The sequence below is a fragment of the Oreochromis niloticus genome, linkage group LG3, assembly GCF_001858045.2.
Source record: "Oreochromis niloticus isolate F11D_XX linkage group LG3, O_niloticus_UMD_NMBU, whole genome shotgun sequence".
In the NCBI taxonomy this organism is placed as follows: Eukaryota; Metazoa; Chordata; class Actinopteri; order Cichliformes; family Cichlidae; genus Oreochromis; species Oreochromis niloticus.
The window spans coordinates 30224806-30248615 of NC_031967.2; the positions used below are offsets into that span (position 1 = coordinate 30224806).

The 23810-nt window shown below is 43.5% G+C and overlaps 2 protein-coding genes and 1 long non-coding RNA gene across 5 annotated transcripts in view; all 3 read left to right on the forward strand.

The window, feature by feature from the left end:
* Positions 1-3237, forward strand: part of LOC102078974 (NACHT, LRR and PYD domains-containing protein 12-like) — a 95634-nt gene extending 92397 nt beyond the window's left edge. For both annotated transcript variants that reach the window (XM_025905471.1, XM_025905472.1), the window contains 2 exons: positions 2248-2421; positions 3085-3237. In XM_025905471.1, the coding sequence (XP_025761256.1) occupies positions 2248-2421; positions 3085-3106 (196 nt within the window). In that variant the 3' untranslated portion in view covers positions 3107-3237. The remainder of the gene's footprint in view (positions 1-2247; positions 2422-3084) is intronic.
* Positions 3238-5555: 2318 nt separating this feature from the next.
* Positions 5556-7343, forward strand: LOC112846175 (uncharacterized). Its single transcript, XR_003219028.1, has 2 exons — positions 5556-6443; positions 6546-7343. It is a non-coding gene; the product is annotated as an uncharacterized LOC112846175 (long non-coding RNA).
* A 1591-nt stretch (positions 7344-8934) lies between these two features.
* On the forward strand, positions 8935-23468 carry LOC102081947 (dynein heavy chain 5, axonemal). 2 transcript variants are annotated; one of them, XM_025905473.1, is made up of 8 exons: positions 8935-9129; positions 9763-9982; positions 10348-10448; positions 12387-12575; positions 12643-12717; positions 12830-12919; positions 23042-23113; positions 23239-23468. In XM_025905473.1, exons 2-8 carry the CDS (start codon positions 9763-9765, stop codon positions 23398-23400), a joined length of 909 nt encoding a protein of 302 aa, XP_025761258.1. In that variant the 5' UTR covers positions 8935-9129; the 3' UTR covers positions 23401-23468. The 2 variants fall into 2 exon arrangements, with proteins under 2 accessions (XP_025761258.1, XP_025761259.1); XM_025905474.1 differs by lacking the exons at positions 23042-23113; positions 23239-23468 and adding an exon at positions 16275-16571 and having other exon boundaries at positions 8938-9129.
* The last annotated feature ends 342 nt before the right edge of the window (positions 23469-23810 follow it).

Genomic DNA, 23810 nt, shown 5'->3' on the forward strand with positions numbered 1-23810 from the left:
GTCAAAGATCAGCTGGGATTATCTGGCAGCAGCGCTGAAGTCCAACCCCTCCCATCTGAGAGTGCTGGACCTGAGTAACAACTACATGCTGCAGGATTCAGGAGTGAAGCATCTGTGTGGTTTCCTGGAGAGTCCAGGATGTGGACTTGAAACTCTGAGGTCAGGCACATGTTTTAGTTGTGCTGAGATGAATATGATGTGAAAGTTGTGCTGGCACTAAACTGCAGACATCAGGCTGATATTATACTGATCCACACTGAGGATCTTCATGGTAAAGTCTGTTTTCATCTTCTCTGGTTTAGTCCATTGACTGCAGCAGAACAATGCTCACATTTCAAACAGTGATACTCAACGTATGGCCCGCGGCCCACACGCGGCCTGCCCACCTTTCCTGATTCAGAGAGAGGGGACCCTGATTAACTGTGTAGCTTCTTCCTCACAGTTTTAAGTATCAGACACAACAATGAATAATCCACAGCTGACTGTCTTTAGCAGGTCAAAGGTCACGGCACACAGCAGACAGTCAGAAATCTTCTAACTCTGATCATTTATCAGTTGTGACACTGTGAGACTTGATCAGAGGTGTGATCATCACAGCAGAGGCCTTTGTGTCAAAGTCACTGAGGATCAAACAGAAACACATGAAGCAGATTTTCCTCTTCTGGCTTTTTATAGCAGATAACCTTCAAAATCTTCTGCAGTCGATCAAAAACTGAAGCAAACCATGAATCAACATGTGAACATGAGCTGATGCTGCTGAAGTGAAGCAAAGTTACAGAGGTTTGATTACAGACACAGCTGAGAGTTTGTAATCTGTCATCATTTTAAAAAGTTTCCATTGAACAGCAGAAACGAGGCTTTACTGTCAGAGCCTGACAGCAGTGAACACAACAGCAGACTGGTGGCTAATAAACAGTGAATGATGCAGAAACAGATGTTTGAAGCTGTTCTTGGAGGACACTGAGAGAGAGAGAGCTGTGCAGGCAGGAACAGCCAAAGTCAGAGAGAATTCATCAGCATATTTATCAAACATGAAGCAGAGTTTGGATCTTCTTTTGCTGCTGGTTCACTCAGTTTTGGTTGGAGACAGATGAAACCTGCAGCTTCAGGATCTGTGAGCTGTCCACTTTCAGCCCCGACGGCGTGTCCGTGCCGTCGAGTGAACGATCCACGCTCTGTGTTTCCATCTTTGTGTGTTTAGCTGCTCTCATTTACTGTTTTAGCTGTTTGCTGCTGGTTGAAATAGTTTGTGAGCTTTAAGCTGAGATTCTGGCAAAATACATTTATATCAAACATCGATTCAGGATTGAATGAATCAACATCGTTTTCTTCCAATTCAAACCATTTAAATGGGAACATGAATTTTTTACAGCCGCCTCTAATGCTGGGTAATGTCAGCTGGTCCATGTGCAGCTGGCTGTGAGACTCGGGGAGCGTCTACAAAGTGCAACACTGAAAGAACATCATCCATAAATATTGAGGAATAACTGGACTCTCATACAGCGAGACTCAAATGCCTTTAAACATCAGCTTATCCTGCTGATCCAAGTCCAACACTGAGTTTGTAAAAACATGTTTGTCAATCATTTTGTTTGGTTTGTGAGGAAAATGATTCAATAACTTGCTGCTAATACACAACATTTCATCATATTTCCTCATAACCCTCTTTTGTCTGACCATTTGATCCCATTTGAATTTGCAATAAAGGATCCACAGAGTTTGGTGACAATAATGACAGTAGATGTTTGTGTGATGGAAGCAAATGAGTGTGTGATGTTCTTTCAGTGTTGCACTTTGTAGACGCTCCCTGAGCCTCACAGCCAGCTGCACATAGAGACCAGTGTTGTTAGTCCAGGTCAGAAGATGACTTGTTGGAATGAAAATGAGCTTGTAGTTTGTCTGCTTTAATCATGTGACTGGAAAAAGGTGTTGGACTTCAAATATGTCCGTTTCTTTCACACTTCACCTTTAAAAGTGAAGCCATGTGGTTCCTGGAAGGAAAAACACGACTTTTTCAAGTCTTTGTCCTGTTTTTATGAGAAATGTACGACTTTAATGTGAAACATTCAGAGTTTTTTCTCTTGTTGTGTTTGTTTGAAGCTGCTTCCTGTTGGCTTCAGCTGTTTGGAGTTTCCATTTTCTAAACTTCTACATTCTGAACCTTCTTCAGCTCTGAACAGATGATGAAACACTGAATGATTTCAAGCACTTTGTCTAATAAACTTACATCTTTCATTCTTTATACAGATTGAAGGACTGTCGTTTGTCAAAGATCAGCTGTGATTATCTGGCAGCAGCACTGAAGTCCAACCCCTCCCATCTGAGAGAGCTGGAGCTGAGCTGGAACAACCTGAAGGATCCAGATGTGAAGCAGCTGTCTGATCTTCAGCAGAGTCCAGACTACAGACTGGAGACTCTGAGGTCAGTAGAGCGATGGAGTGAGTGGGTGGTGCTGTCAGCAGTATTGTACTAAACACAGTCAGTATGAAACAAAGATCCAGTGTTTCCTGTAAAGCTGCAGCTTCTCAGTGAAGCTGTGAGAGGAGAATGGTGACAGGCTTCAGGATTGGACACAAACACTTCCTGTTTCTCACCTTTATGGTCACCATAGTAACGGCTGAGACGCTGTGATCAAACACTGTCAACAGCCAATCAGCTCTCCGAACAAAGCAGCACGCAGACCAATGACTGCATTCATTTCCAGGTTTAAAGCAGTGAAGAACACAGTCTGTAGGTGAGGAAGAATTTAGTGAGAGCAGATGTTTGGATGGAATTCCTCCAGTTAACAGCTGGAACCGTCCATCTGGATTGTTGGGGTTCCTACAGAGCTCAGAGTGGACACACCAAGGTTCTTCTAATGAATGAAAGTCCAAACTCAAACTAGGAGGGAAAAACATCTTCATCAACTTCAATAAAAATCCAAAGATTAGAAAAAGTGAAGCAACAATGAGTCCTAGTACAGTCCCAGCACTGAAGTACCTGCTGCTCTTTATACTGGATGTGCTGCATCACTGACTGACAGCTGATGAAGAGTCTCTGGAAACACTCGTTTATCTCCTCTGCTCTTCCTTCTTCTCTCTGCAGGTGGAAGGGTAATCTTTGGTAAACAGGACGGTGTGTGTGCTGAGAGAGGAGCAGCTGTGTCCTGATGATCCAGAGAGGTTGAAGCAGCAGCAGCTTGTGTGTAGAGATGCTCTGACTGGGCCATGTTACTGGGAGGTGGAGAGGAGAGCTTCATCCAGCAGTGACTGACAGAGGAATGAAGTGCAGATGACTGTCAGTGCTGCAGAGTGAACTGCTCTGAGAACAGCTCCACTGTCAGACACAATGTAGAGTCCAGCATCATCCCTGTGTGTCCCTCTGGATCTGACAGAGGATCATCAGTGGATCTGGACTGCTCTGCTGCTGCTCTGTCCTTCTACAGTCTCTGCACAGTCTCTGTCTCACTCTGGAAAGATTTGACAACTTGTGTAATTACAGAACATTAATATTATATTCAAACATGTGATCTTCTCTTTATTTCTGAATCTTTACCAAATAAAGAAAAACTAACAAACAGAACCTGTCGTGTCCTTTTTCTCCACATCTGTGAATCTTTTCTGTCTTTTCCTCTTTTCCTCCTTCCTGCAGCTCCATCTTCATCATTCTGTGTCCAGTATATGTAAACATGTCCAAAGCATCTGAGCCTCCATTACCCGTTTGTGTGAGTTACGCCTGTCGTTGTGTTGTGGTGTAGAAATCAGGGGCAGGAGACAGCGCTGGATCTCTGAGTTCTTTACTGTCAATTTCTGCAACATCTAGAAATGCAAACCTGTGAGCTGTGTGTGTCGTGCAACTGCTCGGCCACCTCTCCTCCGGCCGTGCTGGAAGCAGCTGCGTTTGACAGTTTTATCGACTCTACAATAATCGAACAAATTAAATGTTCAAAAATATCAACTTAAGCACTTCAAAGTCAACAAAAAGCTTAAAACAATTAAATAATATTTCAGTGAAAAAACAACAGCTCATAAGAACGATACACAAAATAATACAGAAACCAACAAATACAACTTATTAACCAGGATCCATGTTTTTGTCACAAACACTGAATCAGCTGATTCACTCTTTATGTTTGTTTTGTGATCATAGTTCTGGTTTCTGTGTCTTCACTGTGTCCCACGTCTCCTTACTTTGGACTCTGTGTCATATTTCCTGTTTTACTTTGACAGTCCTGTGTTACTGTTTCCTGTCTCGTGTGTGTCATTGGTCCCAGCTGTGTTTCCCTCCTGTCTCCCGTTCCCTGATTACTAAACTGCGTCCACGCCTCCACAGCTGGATTCCAGGATTTCAGAGCATCCAGCTGTGGTGAGTGATGGAGACACTTTCTCTGCTCAGTGATCAGGACAGTTTATTGGAAATCAGAGAACATAAAGGGCTGTTTTTCACCTGCCCGTTCTGAAGCTGGACATTAAAGACTGCTGGCTTCAAGGACATTAATCCCAGTGTCAGCCAGCCAATAACAGCCTGTGTTTTTCAGCTCTTTAGGAGTCAGACATGATAAAGACACAGACTGCTAACCTCTCCCTGCAGGAAATAAGCTCCGCCTCTTCCTTTCCTGTATATGAGTGATTTGATTCTGACATGAGTCACAATGAGTTTTCTGTTTATTGTGACTTAAAGCGAGCAGCAAAGACACTAAACTGTGTGTTTCCAGCTGAAGCTGCTTTTTGTGTTGCTCCCACAATACTGTCTAAAACAGTCAGTGAGGAAAACTCAGTTTATGCTTCCAAGCTCATTGTGACAGGACACATTGTGTTCCTGCAAGTGCTGATTTTGTCTGCATCCCTGAGTTCAGTGAGCTGCCTCCAAGGACTTGTGAAACCCAGTGTGTTAAGGCTGCATCTCCCAGATGTTTCCACCTTTCCAGCACAGACGATAAATGTTCCCACAAAGGCTCAGCCAACCACTGCTTTACTTTCTGAGTGTTGGCCTCAAGAGATTGCTCAGTGAGCACCTGAGTGTTTCTGGGACATCGGACACTAACTGGAACTTCAAGTCTGGTTCTGAAGCTGCACATACAAAGGCTGTTTCTGGTTGTAGAGACCTGGCTGTTCCAGGGATTGTAACCCCCCCTCAGGGCATTCAGCACATTCAGATAAACCTCATGGACTTCAGTGTGGATCAGTGTTTTGATGTTAACATGTGGTGTTTATGGGTGACAGGGGATTTCTTTAAATCACCCTGCCGTTCTTTGTTCAGCTGAGACACCTGAGTTAGAAAACACACAAACACTGCAGATTTTCTTTAACTCGCAAGGGCAGCCATGAAACGCAGGATCTACACCTCATCTCTGTCTGCGTTTTTTATTTATACTTTTCTGTGTGTGTGTGTGTGTGTGTGTGTGTGTGTGTACAAAGATAACAGAGTTATTCTCAGAACTCAGAGCTGAGGTTCCCCTTTTCTAAGTCTGTATGTTCCAAAACAGAAAGAGGAAGCTGCAAGTTGTTTATCACAGAAGAGTTCATGTCAAAAGTTATTAGGTGAAAAGTCACGTAGACATGTGCTTAATGATAAAATAAAAAGATACATTTCATATAGCTGATCACATTATACAATATTCTCTTTTGACAATGGGGAACTTTTGGTATAAGCCAAAAGAATCTTTGTGCACCCCCACTGGGTTTTCCGATTAATTGAATAGCTGCAGCAGGAGTGATTATTTAAGTTGAGTTTTTCTTTGCTTTCGGTTAAATACATGGTACCTGCAGAAGCATTTTGTGTTGTGTGTATTCATTAATTACTGCCCATCAGCTCCAGTAGCATTCCTAAATCTTCTGATTAATAATAACCTGATATTTCATTCAATACCTAGCCTGTATTAATTCATTAGCGCTTCATCAGTGTTACACAAGGAGCAGACGGCTGAGTTTATTAAACTCCACCGAGACAGCGGTGACACAAATCTGAAGGCCAGACCGTCACAGCCGCTCACTTCCGGCCTACCCGACCTTTGGAGGACCCGGCCCACGTAGACCTTGAAGGCCGGGTCCTCAGGAGGATGCCGCCTGTGAATTTGGACACGCCATGACACATGATGTTCTACACCTGATGTGTTTAAATGAGCTCTACAGGTGAACAGACTTATTAACGTTAGCAGCATAGTAAACTGTCCTGTGACTGAAGGCCCAACAAGGACGTGGTGCTGAATGCATCCAGACCCCTGCTGACTGTCTTTGCAGCTTCGGTCACAGGTACAGTGTCCATGTGACCCTGAGAGCAGGATACAGCCAGAGGTGAGTCAGCAGTTACAAACTAAATGCTGCTGACATGAATCAAACAGCTGGATAACCCACTGGTCATGAAAACGGCACCTTTCTGTCAATCAGTCAAATCCAGAGATTGTGACTCTGATGGTCAAAGACCAAGAGGGGACAGAAACCTGGAAATCATCTGTTTACCTGCAGGTAAGGTTGCTGCTAGATGCCAGAGCAGAAATGACCCTGCAAACATCTGGTTATTTCATAAAAGTTAACTGAAATCATACTTAAGTCTCTTTTCATCTGCAGGTCAGCGTCCTGTTACATGTCTGTTATCTTTGTTCCTTCAGCACCAAGAACAGAAACCTTAATGAGGAGTGTCCCAGCTGAGGCCCGAGTCCCAGCAGCTGAGAGGCTGCTCACAGTTCGCTCACAGTTTATTGAAAGAGTGTCTGAACCTGTTTTAAACCAACATCTGGATAAACTCCTGCAGCAGCGTGTTATCAATGATCAGGAGATGGAATCAGTCAGATCACAGCAGATAAAGCACGAGACGTGATGGACACGAGGAAGTGAAGCCAGCTCACTGCTGATCGCTGCTCTGTGAGGAGGATCGATGCCTTTCCACAGAGCTGAACCTGGATGAAGACAGACTTGGAAAGAGTCTGTGGAGCTGTGACCATCAATCTCAAAGACCACTGACAGAGTCATTGTGATCTTCATGTGACGTGTTTTTAAACTGCACTTTAGTTCTGAAAGTGTCTCTCGTTAAAACCTGGACTCTGATTAGATGCTGAGCAGGACATTGGATGGACTGAAGCAGAGTCTGGGACCTCAGTAATTATTAGTGCACAAACCAGCAAATATGTGAAGCTCCATTAATGCTGAACCACATCTACAGGTTGAAGAGCAACAGCTCAGGTTATCTGGGACCAGCGTCAGTTTCCACCAATATAACTGAAGCTGTTTCTACCTGTAATGCTGGAATAACCTATTGAATCACATGATCAGTATTTACTGAGGTTTAAACTCTCCTCTGTGCTTCTGCTTTGAGCAGCACGTTGTGCTTCTGCCTGTTTAAATAAAGTTTTGCTGCCTGCTTTCTTATGCTGGAGTTTGAATTCAGAGATCAGGAACTACAGGGAGTGCAGAATTATTAGGCAAATGAGTATTTTGTCCACATCATCCTCTTCATGCATGTTGTCTTACTCCAAGCTGTATAGGCTCGAAAGCCTACTACCAATTAAGCATATTAGGTGATGTGCATCTCTGTAATGAGAAGGGGTGTGGTCTAATGATATCAACACCCTATATCAGGTGTGCATAATTATTAGGCAACTTCCTTTCCTTTGGCAAAATGGGTCAAAAGAAGGACTTGACAGGCTCAGAAAAGTCAAAAATAGTGAGATATCTTGCAGAGGGATGCAGCAGTCTTAAAATTGCAAAGCTTCTGAAGCGTGATCATCGAACAATCAAGCGTTCATTCAAAATAGTCAACGGGGTCGCAAGCAGCGTGTGGAAAAACCAAGGCGCAAAATAACTGCCCATGAACTGAGAAAGTCAAGCGTGCAGCTGCCAAGATGCCACTTGCCACCAGTTTGGCCATATTTCAGCGCTGCAACATCACTGGAGTGCCCAAAAGCACAAGGTGTGCAATACTCAGAGACATGGCCAAGGTAAGAAAGGCTGAAAGACGACCACCACTGAACAAGACACACAAGCTGAAACGTCAAGACTGGGCCAAGAAATATCTCAAGACTGATTTTTCTAAGGTTTTATGGACTGATGAAATGAGAGTGAGTCTTGATGGGCCAGATGGATGGGCCCGTGGCTGGATTGGTAAAGGGCAGAGAGCTCCAGTCCGACTCAGACGCCAGCAAGGTGGAGGTGGAGTACTGGTTTGGGCTGGTATCATCAAAGATGAGCTTGTGGGGCCTTTTCGGGTTGAGGATGGAGTCAAGCTCAACTCCCAGTCCTACTGCCAGTTTCTGGAAGACACCTTCTTCAAGCAGTGGTACAGGAAGAAGTCTGCATCCTTCAAGAAAAACATGATTTTCATGCAGGACAATGCTCCATCACACGCGTCCAAGTACTCCACAGCGTGGCTGGCAAGAAAGGGTATAAAAGAAGAAAAACTAATGACATGGCCTCCTTGTTCACCTGATCTGAACCCCATTGAGAACCTGTGGTCCATCATCAAATGTGAGATTTACAAGGAGGGAAAACAGTACACCTCTCTGAACAGTGTCTGGGAGGCTGTGGTTGCTGCTGCACGCAATGTTGATGGTGAACAGATCAAAACACTGACAGGATCCATGGATGGCAGGCTTTTGAGTGTCCTTGCAAAGAAAGGTGGCTATATTGGTCGCTGATTTGTTTTTGTTTTGTTTTTGAATGTCAGAAATGTATATTTGTGAATGTGGAGATGTTATATTGGTTTCACTGGGAAAAATAAATAATTGAAATGGGTATATATTTGTTTTTTGTTAAGTTGCCTAATAATTATGCACAGTGAAAGTCACCTGCACACACAGATATCCCCCTAAAATAGCTAAAACTAAAAACAAACTAAAAACTACTTCCAAAAACATTCAGCTTTGATATTAATGAGTTTTTTGGGTTCATTGAGAACATGGTTGTTGTTCAATAATAAAATTATTCCTCAACTTGCCTAATAATTCTGCACTCCCTGTATAAATGAATGAACAGCCACAGAGGAGGCAGCTTTGTTGTGTGTTTGGTTACAGAGTCACTAAGAAACACACACAATCCCCCGGCCTGGGTTACCATGGAGACAGTCAAACTTTCATTCACTTCCTGTTTTCACTGTTAGTCTGACTTCACTGGTTGGTCCCAGAGTATCAGAGACTCGTCCTCAGACAGACGCACACAGGTGAGTCAGCACAGGTATTATAACCCTGCTGGTTTCTGATCTGATGAAACATCGTCTCATTATTATTACTGAGTCTTGTTTTTATTTGGGAGCTTTATTAACACCAGATTTATCTTCACTTTATCTGTGGTCTTATGATAGATGATGGCAGCACAGTTTCACAGAAAGATGATACCATCAGTCAAATGTAAGAAAAAAGGAAATGATTGAAATGAAATGTTTCTATTAAACATTAAAAAAGAGAAAAAGCTTTTTGTAAAATCTCTTCTTATTTAAAAACTAACAGCTTTCATTGGCAGCAGGTGAGAAACACGTGGCTGTGTGAATAAAGGAGTTCAGCACATGTGCATCAGAGCACACAGCAGGGGTAACCTGGACATCTGTGAAGGTTATTAATGCACAACTATAGCTGCAGGTTTAAGAGCAGTGCATGCTGCAGTCAGAACTGTTACCAATGAAAAGATCTGCAGCTTTATGAAGCAGCTGAAAGATCAAACAGTCCAACATTTACAAAGTGCTGTTAGAGGTCCAGCTGAAGCAGTACAGATGTGCTGCTGTCCCACATTCAGTCAAAATGAACGAGCTGCAGATTTTCAAAATGAGGTTACTGAGAATATTTGAATTGTGACTCAGATGGCAGATCCAGGCTCTCAGCCTCCAGCTGAAACTTCCAGTCCTCCCCCAGCCAGAAGCTCTGATGCTGGGCTGAGAGACTTTGATCCTTCCCTGGATCCAGAAGTCCAGGAGGGAGAAGGAGAACAGGACCTCCTTCCTGATCTGGAGAGGCCTGAGGGAAAGAAAGATGGAGCAGACAGAGCTTTGAACAAACCTCCTGAGCTTCACCTCCACAAAGGTGCAGACACTGATGCACAGATTCACATGTGACACCTGGCAGCATCCAGCTTGTGCCGCTGACATTATCTCCACTCTGATACAAGCCTCATTCACTCGCTCACACACGTTCATACAATCACCTTTTCCTCACAGTCACACACATGAATGTAATGAGGGGAACTCGGGTTCACTGTCATTCCTCAGGATCCTTTGCTATGCAGCCTGGAGGCTCTGTGGATGAAACCAGCGACTGTCTGAACCACTCTGAAGTCTTCATGATGGACTTCATCCTGATTAGCACTACAATACTTGTTACAGGCCTTTTATATGTAAGAATATTCTTTTCCATTAAAGCTCTGAACATTCTCACTCTTTCTGGACCAGGTGTGACAGGTGAAGGACACCGGCGAATAGGAGGACAGAACCTGAGAGCCATTAGTCACATGACTCCAACTGCTGCCGCCTCACCAACCACTGGCCCCTCGGTGAGTCTAGAGTTACAGCAGTGACCACAGGAAGTGCACACGTGTGATCTAAAGCTACATGTGGGCCTGTGACCATCAGTCTTCTCACTGTGGTCGACGGGTTTGTGAGTCCCTGTGATACTGGGAGTGTCCAGGACAGTCGCTCCTGATCGGGTCTCTCATGGAAAGCTGGTCCCAGGAATTCCTGGAAAATTCCTCCACCAATGAGAACTGGGAACATAAGTGCAGAGTGACAGAGGTGCTCAGCAGCCTTGCTGTTATATGGGAACATAACCAGAATAGTCGGCAACCACTTGAGTTAAGTTAGCCAAAGAGATGCGACTCAGACTGACTTCATCAGGTTGGCAACTTGTCTGCATCGATAAATTCCAGTTATTCACAAATCAGAGAATAATTACAGTCATTCAGAGTCAGATTGTGATTGTTTGGAGGATGTAATCGTTTCCTTCAGGGAGTGTGTTGGACGCTCAGTGTCCGGCTGATTAGCTGGCTGATGCAACTACTTAGAATCAGTTTGTGAATGTGAAGAAAATCAGTGGAGTCACTGGACAAACTCTGATTCTTCCTAGTTTCACTCTTGTTTCAGTCCAGTGTGACTGAGGTGGTAAAAAATGATGGGAGGAGGTGATCTGACTTTTAGCCACACAGCTGTCTGCTAGAGAAAAAGCCTTTGTGCACAACTTTCTTAAAGGCAAACGGCACCATGTTCACTGCAGCTGCAGCAAACGCAGCACAGAGTGAAAGTTGGACTGAGAATGTTGTGACTGTTTCATGAGAAAGAGCAGGAAACAACCATCACACACCCAGACACAGTGCTGGGATTAGACTTTAGAGCCAAATGTAGGACAAAAGCTTTAATATGAAAGAGGAAAAGCCAACAACAGCCAGAGCATGAAGCTCAAAACTGTAGCAATCACCAAGAAAGCTGACAGGCCTGTGACACGTCAGAGACACCGTTCAAATCATAAAGAAGTTGGTTTATTGACAACATGTAAAAACCAAAATAATCAAGTCAACCTTCAGTTTAGAGCGAGTAGACCAATCAGGCACAGCAACAGCTCTAGAATAAGCAACAGTTTTATGCATTACAAACAAGCTTTCATATACACACATACATGTGGCTCACATGCTGTTTAAAAAGGGCTCAAAGACCCAACAGATCACACAAAGTATAAAAATACTTTCATTCAGACAACAGTCAGCTGTGCGTGAGACAGAGAGCCGACTACAGTTAGTAACATGGACTCACTTTGTTTCAGACACGACACAAAGTAACACAAAGCCACAAAGAGCAGGAACATCAAAAAGGAGGCAGAGCAGCAGCAACTCTCCATGAGCTGTGAGGCTAACAGCCACCCACACTTCCTGTGATGCACAATGAAAACAACATTAACCTGAAGGATGATAACAACAGAAATAAGTCTAAGCTAATGTTACACAGCGCTCACACAGCGCTGACTGTACAGGCCTCACCTGCCTGCATCCACAACACCTGATTCTACTGGACACAAACCAGTTAATGATATCTGAGCAATCCAGGGAAGGCTTCCAGGAACGTGAGGATCCACAGACAGCTCTACAACAGCATCAGTCAGCAACAATGTTACTAATCACTGACTCTTTCATCCTTTTATACTCAATCAAAAAGTGCTGTGTTCACATTTGTTTCTGCTGAAATCCAGAGACGGAAAACGCGTCTTTTTAAAGCTTGAAGAAACTGACTGAACTTCTCACGAGTCCATCCGTGAGGAACACTTCCCCCCATGACACATCACAGGAGAACGTGGCGACTCAGTGGAGGGGGGACAGTAGCTCAGTTTAGGCAGTCACACTCAGAATCGATGCCTCCAGTCAGGGTCAAACGTGGTCCTCAGAAACCTGCAGATGTTTGGCTCTCACTGGTCTCTGCGTCTGTAGACTGAGCTGATGTTTCTCCAGGTGTCTGGTAAAAGGACGATGCTGCTGTCCAATGAGGCGAGGAGAGAAGTAGCCAAACAGGCGAGAGCCGTGAAGGAGGAATGGCGGGCAGCTCTGGATGCCCGACATAAATACCTGATGAGCAGGCTGGCAGACGCCGGCAGCCTGGAGGAGGCGGCGGTGGAAGACGCCATCGTCTCTGATGACAGAGTAAGTTCAGAGACGTGATCCTTCCTCAGAGTTGAACCTTTGAGTCATTAATGTCTGATTCTTCCAGTTCAGTCTGATCCATGAATTCTTTGCTGCAAACGGATCCAAGAAGCTGATTTTCTTCTATCAGGATGTCAAACAGGTAACTTTGATCACATTTAAATGACACATGAAGGTCTAACCGCTCTTCATGATCTGCTGTTTGTTGCAGCGTACTTTGTATTCATATCTTTTAATATCTGCCTTTCTCCCAGAGTCTGTCCTCCCGTCAGTCTTCCTCTGTGGACGCATCAAACTCAGCTGTGGCTCAGAGGAAACTCTTCCTCACTACGGGGAACTCTGAGGTTGGCTTCAGCTTTTTATGCTTAGTTCATGTGAGAATCACAGAAAAATGCTGATATGAGTGGAAGGTTCTGCTGGTAAAATAGCAACGAGCAGATGATTGAAGAGCGAGGCAGACAGTTGGTTTCAGTAATGCCAGTTCATTAGAAACGAGGACTGTGGGGCTGCTGGAAGTCAGGACGGCCGTTCTCTGGATAAACCTGACAGCTGAGGTGGAGAGCAGGATTTATCCACAGACGGCTTCTTCCAAGCAACAACAACAATCTTTATTTATAGAGCACATTTAAAAACCAGCGGTATACCAAAGTGCTTAACATAAAAGACAGAGAAGTAACACGAGTATTATAAGGCCTTAGCAAAGTATCAAATATACTCACAGGTCAATGCCATTAATACACAGGGGTAATATAAAATGCATATCAAATAAAAACATAATAAAAACACAAGTCATAAAAAATATGTATTAAAAAAAAATAGAGTAAGTCTAAGAGTCAGGTGCGAGCATTAACAAGCAGGAAAGGCGAGATTAAACAAATAGGTTTTTAACCGTGATTTAAAAGATTGGATAGAATTGGACGCCCGGATCGCAATCGGAAGGTTATTCCACAACTCTGGTGCAGCCAGGGCAAACGCCCGGTCACCTCTAGACTTCAGCCGAGATCTAGGCTGCACCAAGAGTAACTGAGTAGATGATCTTAATGCTCTGGCAGGAACATACGATTTAAGGAGTTCCTTAAGGTAGCTCGGTGCTGTGTTGTTGGTAATTTTAAACGTAAGCAGCAGTATTTTAAATTGGATACGGTATTTTATGGGTAGCCAATGCAGATCAGCTAGGACAGGAGTGATACAGGCAAACTTCCCAGTTCTGGTCAGAATGCGTGCTGCAGCATTTTGGACTGCAGTCTATGAAGGAGGGCAGAATGAAGACCAAAATAAAGTGAGTAGCAGTAATCCAGCCTCGAGGTCACAAAGGCGTGGATGAGCTTTTCCAGGTCCTTATGCAGAACATACTGCCTAACCTTAGAGATGAGACGGAGTTGGTAGAAACTAGATCGAACTACAGCAGACACTTGTTTATCGAGTTTGAACGAGCTGTCAAGCAACACGCCCAGATTGCTAACAGTGTCAGAAAGGGAGCTGGTAAGGGAACCAAAGGCATCACGAAGTTGGCCACGAGGAACGTTGCTGCAAAATACCACGATTTCAGTTTTCTTATCATTTAGGATAAGAGAGTTTGCTAGGAGCCATTCTTTGACCTCGCGCATGCACTCTTGGAAACAGTGCAAGGACAAAGCAAGATCATCATTTAGTTCAAAGTAGATCTGTATATCGTCAGCATAGCAGTGGAAAGCGGTGCGGTATTTCTCAAAGATTGCACTTAGAGGGAGCATATACAGTGAGAACCGAATAGGGCCTAACACAGATCCTTGAGGCACGCCACAGCAGACAGGTGCAGCAGAGGAAGAACAAGTGCCCAGGTTGACTGAGAAGAACCTATTGGAGAGGTATGATTTAAACCAATCAAGGGCAACACCTTTAATGCCTACAGTATGCTCAAGCCTCGCTAATAAGATGTTGTGATCTACCATATCGAAGGCCGAGGATAAATCCAATAAAACTAGGACCGCAGAGCGTCCATTATCAGCAATTAGAAGAAGATCGTTAAGGACTCTAAGCAACGCTGTTTCGGTGCTATGATGTGGTTTGAAGGCAGACTGGAATTTATCATTAATGTCGTTCTCATCCAGGTACGCCTGGAGTTGTAGAAGAACTATCTTCTCAAGGATTTTGGACAGGAACGGGAGCTTAGAGATCGGCCTGTAATTCACATAGTCATTATAATCAAGGTTCCTTTTGTTAAGAACAGGCTGAACTATAGCATGTTTAAAAAAAGCTGACGGGACGCAGTCAGAGAGTAAGGAAGAATTCAATAGCGATAAAATACTGGGTCCAATTACATCGAAGCAGTCCCTAACTATGCGAGATGGGAGGGTATCATGTATAGGATTAGTATTGTTCAGTTGTTCAACTAAACGCTTAAGAGTAAGAAGTGACACGGGCTCAAACTGATGGAAAGTAGATAAACAACCAGGGGTAAAAACAGGGCTTGACATTAAAGGAAGTGAAGACTTAAGAGATGAAACTTTATCTAAGAAGTGATTTAAAAATTGTTCGCAAAGAGCCGGAGAGCACGCAGCATAACAGGGCAGGGATTGACCACAGAATTAAAAATTTTAAATAGTGTTCGGGGGTTGTGACCATTAGCCAGGATAATTTTTGATAGAAAAGCCACTTTGGCCATTTTGGCAGCAGTTTGGAATTTCGAGCGGCTGGTACATAGGATTTCATAAGATACCTGGGGTTTATCTTTTCTCCACCTCCTCTCATCACGTCGACACACACGTCGTAAGGCGCGTGTAGAGTTGTTTAACCAACATTGGGAATAAGTTCTAGGGCGCTTCATTTTAATAGGTGCAACAGTGTCAAGGATAGAGGAGCATATGGTTAACAAGGTGTTGGCGAAGTCCTCAACCATATGAGAGGTAAAACAATCAAACGTAGTGGATGCAGAATTCAAAAAAGGAGCAGAAAAATTTGCCACAGTTTCAGCATTAACTGTACGCGGAGTGGGGCGAGGAGTGACACAATACACGGTGAAGTGACCTCTGGTGTGCCAGAGGTCAAGGGAGGGGAATGTGGGGTGAAGAAAGATGTTTTTGTTATCATTTAATCAGTAGCATATATATTGTATTAATCAAGTACAGCTTCAGACTATATTAAGAAGAGCAAACATACTGGCAACTTGTAACCCTTGTTAAAGGAATGGCTATAATCATTTTATGTTTACTTTATAACACATTGCATCCCGTGCTTTTAAAGGAGTTGTGGCTCGGTCTGTTAATTGAGGGTCAAAAACTTTTGGTTGGCGTTATGATCACTCAATCTACTGTGAGGTTGACTAAGAGCTGTGGAAGGAATTGCATGCACGCCTACAACACATTTATACCAGGTTATTCGTTATTATCCTTATCTTTTATCACCATTTATATTCTTATACTAAGCAGAAGATTAAGTTTTGAGTAGTGACATTTAGGACAGTTCCAGTAAAACATTTATTCAAATATGTTACATATGCAGTTTTAGATTGAGACACATACGAGAGTGGCCTCTGTCTGGTTGTGAGTCTTAGTAGGTGAGGTGTGAGGTGAAACAAGGTTCATTTGAGGCTGACATACCACACACACACACACACACACACACACATACACAGTAGTTAGGTTCATTTATAGGTAAGAGTTTAAACATATTTTTGCTTATGACTGCAAAGTGTGCCTGCAAAAGTACCGTTTATTGCAGAACGTGGGCCTGATGTTCCAGAGAGATAAGCGAGCATCCGGTGCTGACAGGAAGACACCTGGGAGTGAGACGAGGCACTGTTCTTTTCAAACTGTATCAAAAGTCGCCAGCAGATGTTTGTGGTTTTGGATTGACGTATGCATGTATGGTATCTGTTTAATGCAAAAAGGGGGGGCGTTGTATTACCCCTAAGGGTATAAAACCTTTGTTCCATGTATTGTTAAACGAGATCAATGCTGATTCTGTTCAGTGGTTTGTCTCCCACACGTGTGTTCATTAAATCTTCGTTTGACCTTACCTCTTGGACCAGAGTTGTTATTTTAGACTTCCTCCGGTACTCCTCCTTTAATATTCTGAACCTTAACAGCCTCAAGGTGCAATTCAGTATTACCTAAGTCAGGGGTCGGCAACCCGCGGCTCCGGAGCCGCATGCGGCTCTTTAGTCTTTATTTTGCGGCTCCGGGTGGTTTGGGAAAATAAATTAGAAGTATTTCGCTGAAGTGTATTTTATTTGTGTTTAGTTCTTTTTTTAACTTGTAGTTCTAAATTGGAAGATTATTGTGATTTTGAAATGTAAAAATAAAATTATATCTTATTATTTTTTCATCGCTCAAAATAAGCGTCACACTCGCGGAAGCCGGTGTACCCGCCGAAACGCCGTGCATTTATCAAGACTTTCAACCCCAGGTAGGCCAATTATGGATCTGGATCCACATTATGTCGGCAGCTGTTCTCCACCGTGAACTATGTTAAAAACGAACACCGCTCACGCCTCACAGATGACAGCTTACAGTCCTGCGTAAAGATGAAAGTCCCGATTTGCAGACGCTGTGCGCAGAGGTTCGGGACCATAAGTCTTATTGTAAACATATCACGGCAGACTCGACGATGTTTGCATGAACATGCTTTTCAGCATCTCTTTATTGACCACTTTTCACACACGGTTGCTGTACGCATACAGCCGGCTGTAGCTTTTCAGCTCACAGCCCGACAACACAACAGCAGAGAGAGCACAGACTTTAAGGCGGTGAGGCGTGATTGCGGGTGCCGCTCAGGTGTGTCCGACTCCCCTGCAGCGGCACTGCAGACCACGCCCCGCCACACACATTAACCAGGTAAAACACATATTTAGGCAGAATTTTGCAAATATCTATTTTTTTTAGCAGCATAGTGCTTTTTTAAAAGTCAGGTCAAGGCTCCAAAAGCCCACAGGCGATATAAGGGTGGCGGCTCACAACAGTTTTTGTTTGCTACATGGATCATTTTAGTTCAGCTGGGTTTCTTTCCTTTTCTTATATTTCTTTAAGAGTTCAAAATGTGTTAATTACATAAATAAAATGTAATTTTCTCTGTAGCACTTCATGGATTTTACAAGCAACACACCTTAGTTGCTGTGGATTCTTTTAAAAAGCAGTTAAAAACTTTTCTGTTCAAACAAGCCTTTTGTTGATCTACGTATTTTATATTCTTTACATTCTTTACATTTGATCTTTTACATCGTGTATAATGTCTATTGATTGTATTGTTTATTTTAATATTTGTGTACAGCGCTTTGTGACTGCCTGTCTGTGAAAAGCGCTTAATAAATAAACTTTACTTACTTACTTTATGCTTTGTGTGAACAACTAAAGGTAAAAAAAACAATATATACAGTGTTATCTTCATTTTAGATTTCAAAAAGTATTTGCGGCTCCCAGTGTTTTCTTTTGCGTGGAAACCGGGTCCAAGTGGCTCTTTGGGTGTTAAAGGTTGCAGACCCCTGACCTAAGTCAACATCAAAGATGACCGGGGAGTGGTCAGAACCCAGCATTGTTTATATCCTTGATGCAAATTAGGGGTGGGTTTTAATGATTCATCGATTAAAATCAATTCTGGCTTGGATAACGTGAAATCGATTCATTAAAATCCTGAATCGATTTTTTAATATAAATTTATTTTGCCCGAAACGCCAGAATCTCAGGTGAAACCTCACAAAATTTCAACAACTACCAAACAGCTAAGACAGTAAATGAGAGCAGGTACACGGATTCTGCACAAGGACGTAAACACACAGCGCGGCCCCGCGGATCAGAATCAGTGAGATGTCGCCTTTCTCACCCAAGGGGCGCTGCAGCTTTAAGCGCAGCTGCGCGCGCTCCCGCGGACGGCAATCACTTTCTGGCAGACAATCACTTTTTGGCACAACAACTGCACGGACACGGTCGGGGCTGAAAGCCGACAGCTCGCTGATTCTGATGTTTCGGCGGGTCCGCGCTTTGTGTTCACGCCCTTTTTGCGATGATTCTAAAGCTGTTAGTTTGATCTCTCTCCAAACAATATTGACCGAACCAGCAACAAAAGAAGATCCAAACTACGCTTCACATAAACATCGTCATGAAATCACTCTGACTTTTACTGTTTTGCTTCCACCATGATAAAATCACACTTCATGCACAGCTCTCTCTCTCTCTCTCTCTCTGTACTTCAAGAACAGTTTACCATCTAAAAATCTGTTTTCTGCATTATTCGCTTGCTTGTTACGCACAAGTCTACTGTTGTTTACAGCGCTGTCGCCGCTGGTTTTTTTTTCTCGTTTTACATACTTCCGAAAAGAAAACCTAATGTCTGCCGTTCAATACTGAACAAATTTAAACTTTAAAATTATGTAAAATGCAAAACGCTTAGCCGTGTCTCTAATAAAACCGCTGTAACGTCAGAGGTAACGTTCATATGTTGATTAATGGTTTTCTTTCGTTTTTGATGTACTGCAGAATATTTTTATAAAATCCCAGGCCAGGAAAACCACCTTCATGTTTTTCTGTGTTTTATCTTCAGCTACTTTGACACAAAGGCAGCTGCTGTGACGCTCACACCTTTGATAAAGTGTTGCGTGTGTCAGCTTCCTTTTTATTGATACAAAAATATGTAAATGTACTGATCTGAATTATAATATTTCTGACTGTCAAAATTTCCCAGATTTAAATCGAATTTAATTGAATCGAATCGAATTAAATCGAATCGAATTGAATCGAATCGTGGATCGAATCGATTCGGGACCGTGTGAATCGGAAACGAATCGATTCTAGAAATCAGTGACGATACCCAGCCCTAATGCAAATGTCCAAGCCATATGAGAAGACCAGGTCAAGGGTATGGCCTTTAGCATGGGTTGGTTCATTAACCCACTGAGTGAGGTTAAAAGAGTCAGTTAGAAAATCTTTAGCCAATGGGTTGTTCTTACAGCAGACATGTATATTAAAATCGCCAGTAATAAGAACACAGCCATGTTTAAAAAGAACAGATCCTAAAAAGTCAGAGAATTCAGAGATGAAAGTCTTGTTGTATTTAGGCGGACGATAGACCACAACACACAGAGTAGCCAAAGAGTCAGTCATCTCCAGTAGCTGTGCTTCAAAGCTAGGGTAGGTAGGGGAGGGTAGCAGCCAAACTTTTTGTTTATTTTTAAAAACCGAAGCTAAGCCACCACCTCTGCCAGTGAGCCTCGGCGAGCTAAAATAGACACAGTCTGAGGGGAGAAGCTCAGAGAAGGGGATGAACTCACCGGGAGAAGTCCACGTCTCCGTCAGGAGTAAAATGTCCGGTCCCGCGGCGAGGAAAAAGTCATTTAAAAGAAAAGCCTTGTTCGTCAGCGACCTGACATTAAATAAAGCCATCCGTGTCCGAGGAGCTAGGTCACCAGCGGTGGCACGTCGCAGGACGCTGAGGTTGTTGTGATGGACGCCACGACCGGAGGACGTTATTCAGGACCGAACAGGGAGGCAAGCCACTGGAAGGGCTGGGTAGGTTTGAAAACCAGCGGGGCAGATCCACCGATGGCTCAGCAGTTTAGCATCAGGGCGACCTCTGAAGCAGGGGATGAAGCGTAGAATATCTCGGCTTGGCTTTGAGGTAAGCCTTAAAGCGGACGCGAAAACCACTCCTTTTACCTCGTTTCCTGTAACATTTCCTGTGCAAGTTGGAGAGAGGTAGGCAGGACATACTGGTGAGGGAGTCTGGCCATAGAGGGGTGGCGTCACCCAGGGTCCAACATGGATCCGGGCGGTGGGAGTAAGAGAATCTGAGATTCAAAAGCATATGTCTGTCATAAGTTATTAGTGCACAGCCACCTAGTGAGCATAAACCCAAAAACAAAACAATAAGGAGTACTAAGCCAAGGCGGGGGCGAGGACGGCCTGCCATACACACCGGCGCCATCTTTACGTTCAGCAAATGTCCTGAACACACCTGAGCTGAGTGTTACACAGAAACTGTCTTAAAGCACGAGCCTGGATCAGACTGGAGGACTCAGAGCTCAGGTGTGTGACGTCACATTGATCCACCTCTCGGGGTTTTGTGCTCTGATGTATCTGATTTCTCTTTAAGCTCCAAACAATCCCGAGCCTACGATTCATCATTGTCCTGTTCAGAGATGATGAGCCTGAGCGTGTTTGTGTTTCCATGGATCAAACTGTGCTGCTTTGTTTGGTTAACCAGGTGATTAAAGTCTTTGAGCAAATACTGGATGACTGACAGCTGCAGGCTGAACATCAGGAGGTCGAGAGGCTGAAGTCTGAGGAGCTCAAAGCTCCACAAACACTTATTCACAGAAAAAAGGACTACAAACATGGAGGAGCAGCACTCCGAACATGAGCTAAAGGCTACATGCTAATAACATTTCCCCTTGATGTGGTTTTAACAGGAACATGAATGATGAAGTATTTAAAGTCAGTTCCAGCCTGAGTCGGTGCCGTGTTGGCAGCTCTGATATGCAGAAACTGTAAAACATGGGACAGGAATAAAAACACGCCTGTGACCTCAGAGTTTATGAATGATGACAAACTGTTTGTTTTTAGAAACTTTGTTGATGCTTAAAATGATCAGGAAATAAAAGCTGAATAGATCCACGTCAAACAGGAGAAGCTTTGCAGTTTGCATCAGCTGGGAAACTCACTCATATCCAGTGTTGGGCAAGTTACTTTCAAATAGTCATTAATTATAGTTACTAATTACTTCTTCAAAAAAGTAACTGAGCTACAAGGTTCTAGATGTAAATAATTACTAGGAAAAGTAACTATTGTGTTACAAAAATACCCTCTGGGCTCCAGGGTATAATCAGCCATTGTGAACTCCTTTTGTCATGGTCCTGGGTCATGTCATGGTCCTGGGTCATGTCATGGTCCGGGGTCGCTGAGCCGGCGTTTTGTTTCCTTTTGGTTTCATCTTGTGTTTGGTGTTTATTCTGATTTTGTGTTCGTTCTTAGGGTTTGGTTCTTATGTTTAGTGCTTCCGTGTTTTATCAGCCCTGCCTGCGTCTGTCCTCTGTGCTCTGTTCGTGTCCTTAAGTTTGTGTTGTGAAACAGTCTGTTTCCTGTTTTACTTTGAAGGTTTGTGTCTCGTCTTGTGGTTCAGCTGTGCTCCCCTCCTGTGTGTCATTCCCTCATTACCTCGTGTGTATTTATAGTGTGTGTCTGCCTGTGTTCGTCTGCATTACTCTGTGTGTCTCCACGTCTCTCTGTGTTTCCCTGCTGCCCTCATGTTTTCTGCTTTGTCTGTTAGTTTGTCCCAGTTTAGCTTTATGTTCGCTTCTTCACCTTTGTTATTTTCACTGTAAATAAATCTCCACTGGCATCTCCACCGCCGTCTGCATCTTGGGTCCTCCTTCATTCCACCACACGACTGCTGCCCCAGCCGTGACCACTGTTGATGTTTCCTCCACATTTACCTTCAAGAACTATTAACTTTGCCTTGTTTGGTCTCATTGTTTTCAGCACAACCTCACATGTCTGAATCTACAGTTATGTTTTTATTCTGACAAACTGTATTAACACAACTGATCTAAAATCAGACAGAAATCGAGAAAGTTATATTTTTACTGTAACAACCACAAACATGTTTAATGAATCATTTTCATAACTTTAAATTTAAATATAAATTTGAAAATTATACACACAAGTTTTGCAAATAACAAAGTTTTTTGCAGCCATTTACCTTTTTTTAATAACCATTAACCTATTTACAGAACAATCAGCTGTTCTTCAATAAGATGCCACAAATTATTTGTGCCGCTCCAAAAACATCATTTGTGTCCAGTATAAAGGAAACATCCCAGCCTGATACCTGCAGGTCTGACAGCAGCTCATAAGCAGAGAGGTCTCGCTGCTGTCCTTAGACAGTAAACATGAAACTATTGAGGAACAAACAGGCGTATATCTTGTTTATCATGACTCTGGTTTTATGTTTCCTATCAACACAATTTATAAACTGGTATATGTCACCGTGTTGCTTTGTCTTTAAGTGCTCATGTGATTGGCCACGACTACTTTATTCTTCCTCAGTCAAACAGCAGCACTCATGCGATTGTTTTGCCCCCTGAGCTCCAGCTGTTGTGCCAAAAAGTGATCGTCTCTCTGCGGGAGCGCGCAGCTGCTTAAAGCTGTAGCGCCCAGATTACTTACAGCTACTTCCTGCAGCTGGTATAAGATGCTGTGAGCTGAACACAGCTTCAACTGTCTGTTTGTTGAAACATAGTAACGGACCACATTTTCTTGTTAGTAACGGTAACGGTGTTGTAACGATAGGAATAGTAATTAGATTACTCGTTACTGAAAAAGTAGCGCCGTTACTCCCATCAGTGGTAATGAGCAGCCTGCGGAGCTCTCCAACCACCCCGTCTTTAAAGCCCATGAAAGGTTTTCCTTTGCATGGTGAACTTTGGTGACAGCGCAGAGGAAGTGCTCTGTCTGCGTCACGTTAAAGGATCTGACCTCCATCACGTTCTGTGTTTCCAGCCTTTACTGGGGAAATGTCTGTTCTTCCTGAGAACCACTGAGAAGGCCATAACCACCGCCAACGTGCAGCAGGTCAGTAACTGGTCTGGGTCACCTCCTCACCTGCAAATTTAACAAACTGCACAGACCTCATTGGTTGACTGTGACATGGATGCAGCCAATCATTCTGATCTTCTCGTGCAACCTGATGTTTCCAGGAAGTGAACTTTGGCGTGTTGGACTGCAGCGGCGGCGGTGGCGTCCTGAACAGTCTAGAAACTCTGCTGACTCACATCATGTTACCTGCTCTCAGGTCGCAACAGGTAAAACACCTCCATCCATTCAGGCTTTCACTGAGCACAAAAAGGGAGATGTTTTAAGCTTCCAGTGATCACATGACGCCATATATGAAGATTTTGTTGATGGTGGGAAGGAAGATGTTAGATTTGTATTGTTTATTGCCATTTATGCTTAGAGTTTTATAATCATTTGTAGATTGAAAGAATGTCTCATCCTAGGAGGTCTGTAACAACTCTGTGTAGCATGAAGAGGGGAGTGCGTTCACTCCTCCTCAGAGTGTTCTGGCATAGATCACACACCTCCTAGGAGAGGTCGTATCTTCTCCTGCTGATATATGGTATAGCAAACACACGTATATCTGTTTGAGTGTAAGAGCCTTTTGTTTAGATGGACCGCTAGACTCCTGGCACCAGCTTTGGGGAGTCACATTCCACACACACACACACACACACACACACACACGCACACACACATACACACACACGGTATT

What these genes read in the sequence shown, in the direction of transcription:
- LOC102081947 (XM_025905473.1), top strand. Translation starts at nt 9,763, where the DNA reads ATGGCAGATCCAGGCTCTCAGCCTCCAGCTGAAACTTCCAGTCCTCCC. An exon ending in TCACTACGGGGAACTCTGAG is followed by an intron (nt 12,920 to 23,041) that starts GTTGGCTTCAGC and finishes CTGTGTTTCCAG; the next exon opens with CCTTTACTGGGGAAATGTCT. An exon ending in CCACCGCCAACGTGCAGCAG is followed by an intron (nt 23,114 to 23,238) that starts GTCAGTAACTGG and finishes TGATGTTTCCAG; the next exon opens with GAAGTGAACTTTGGCGTGTT.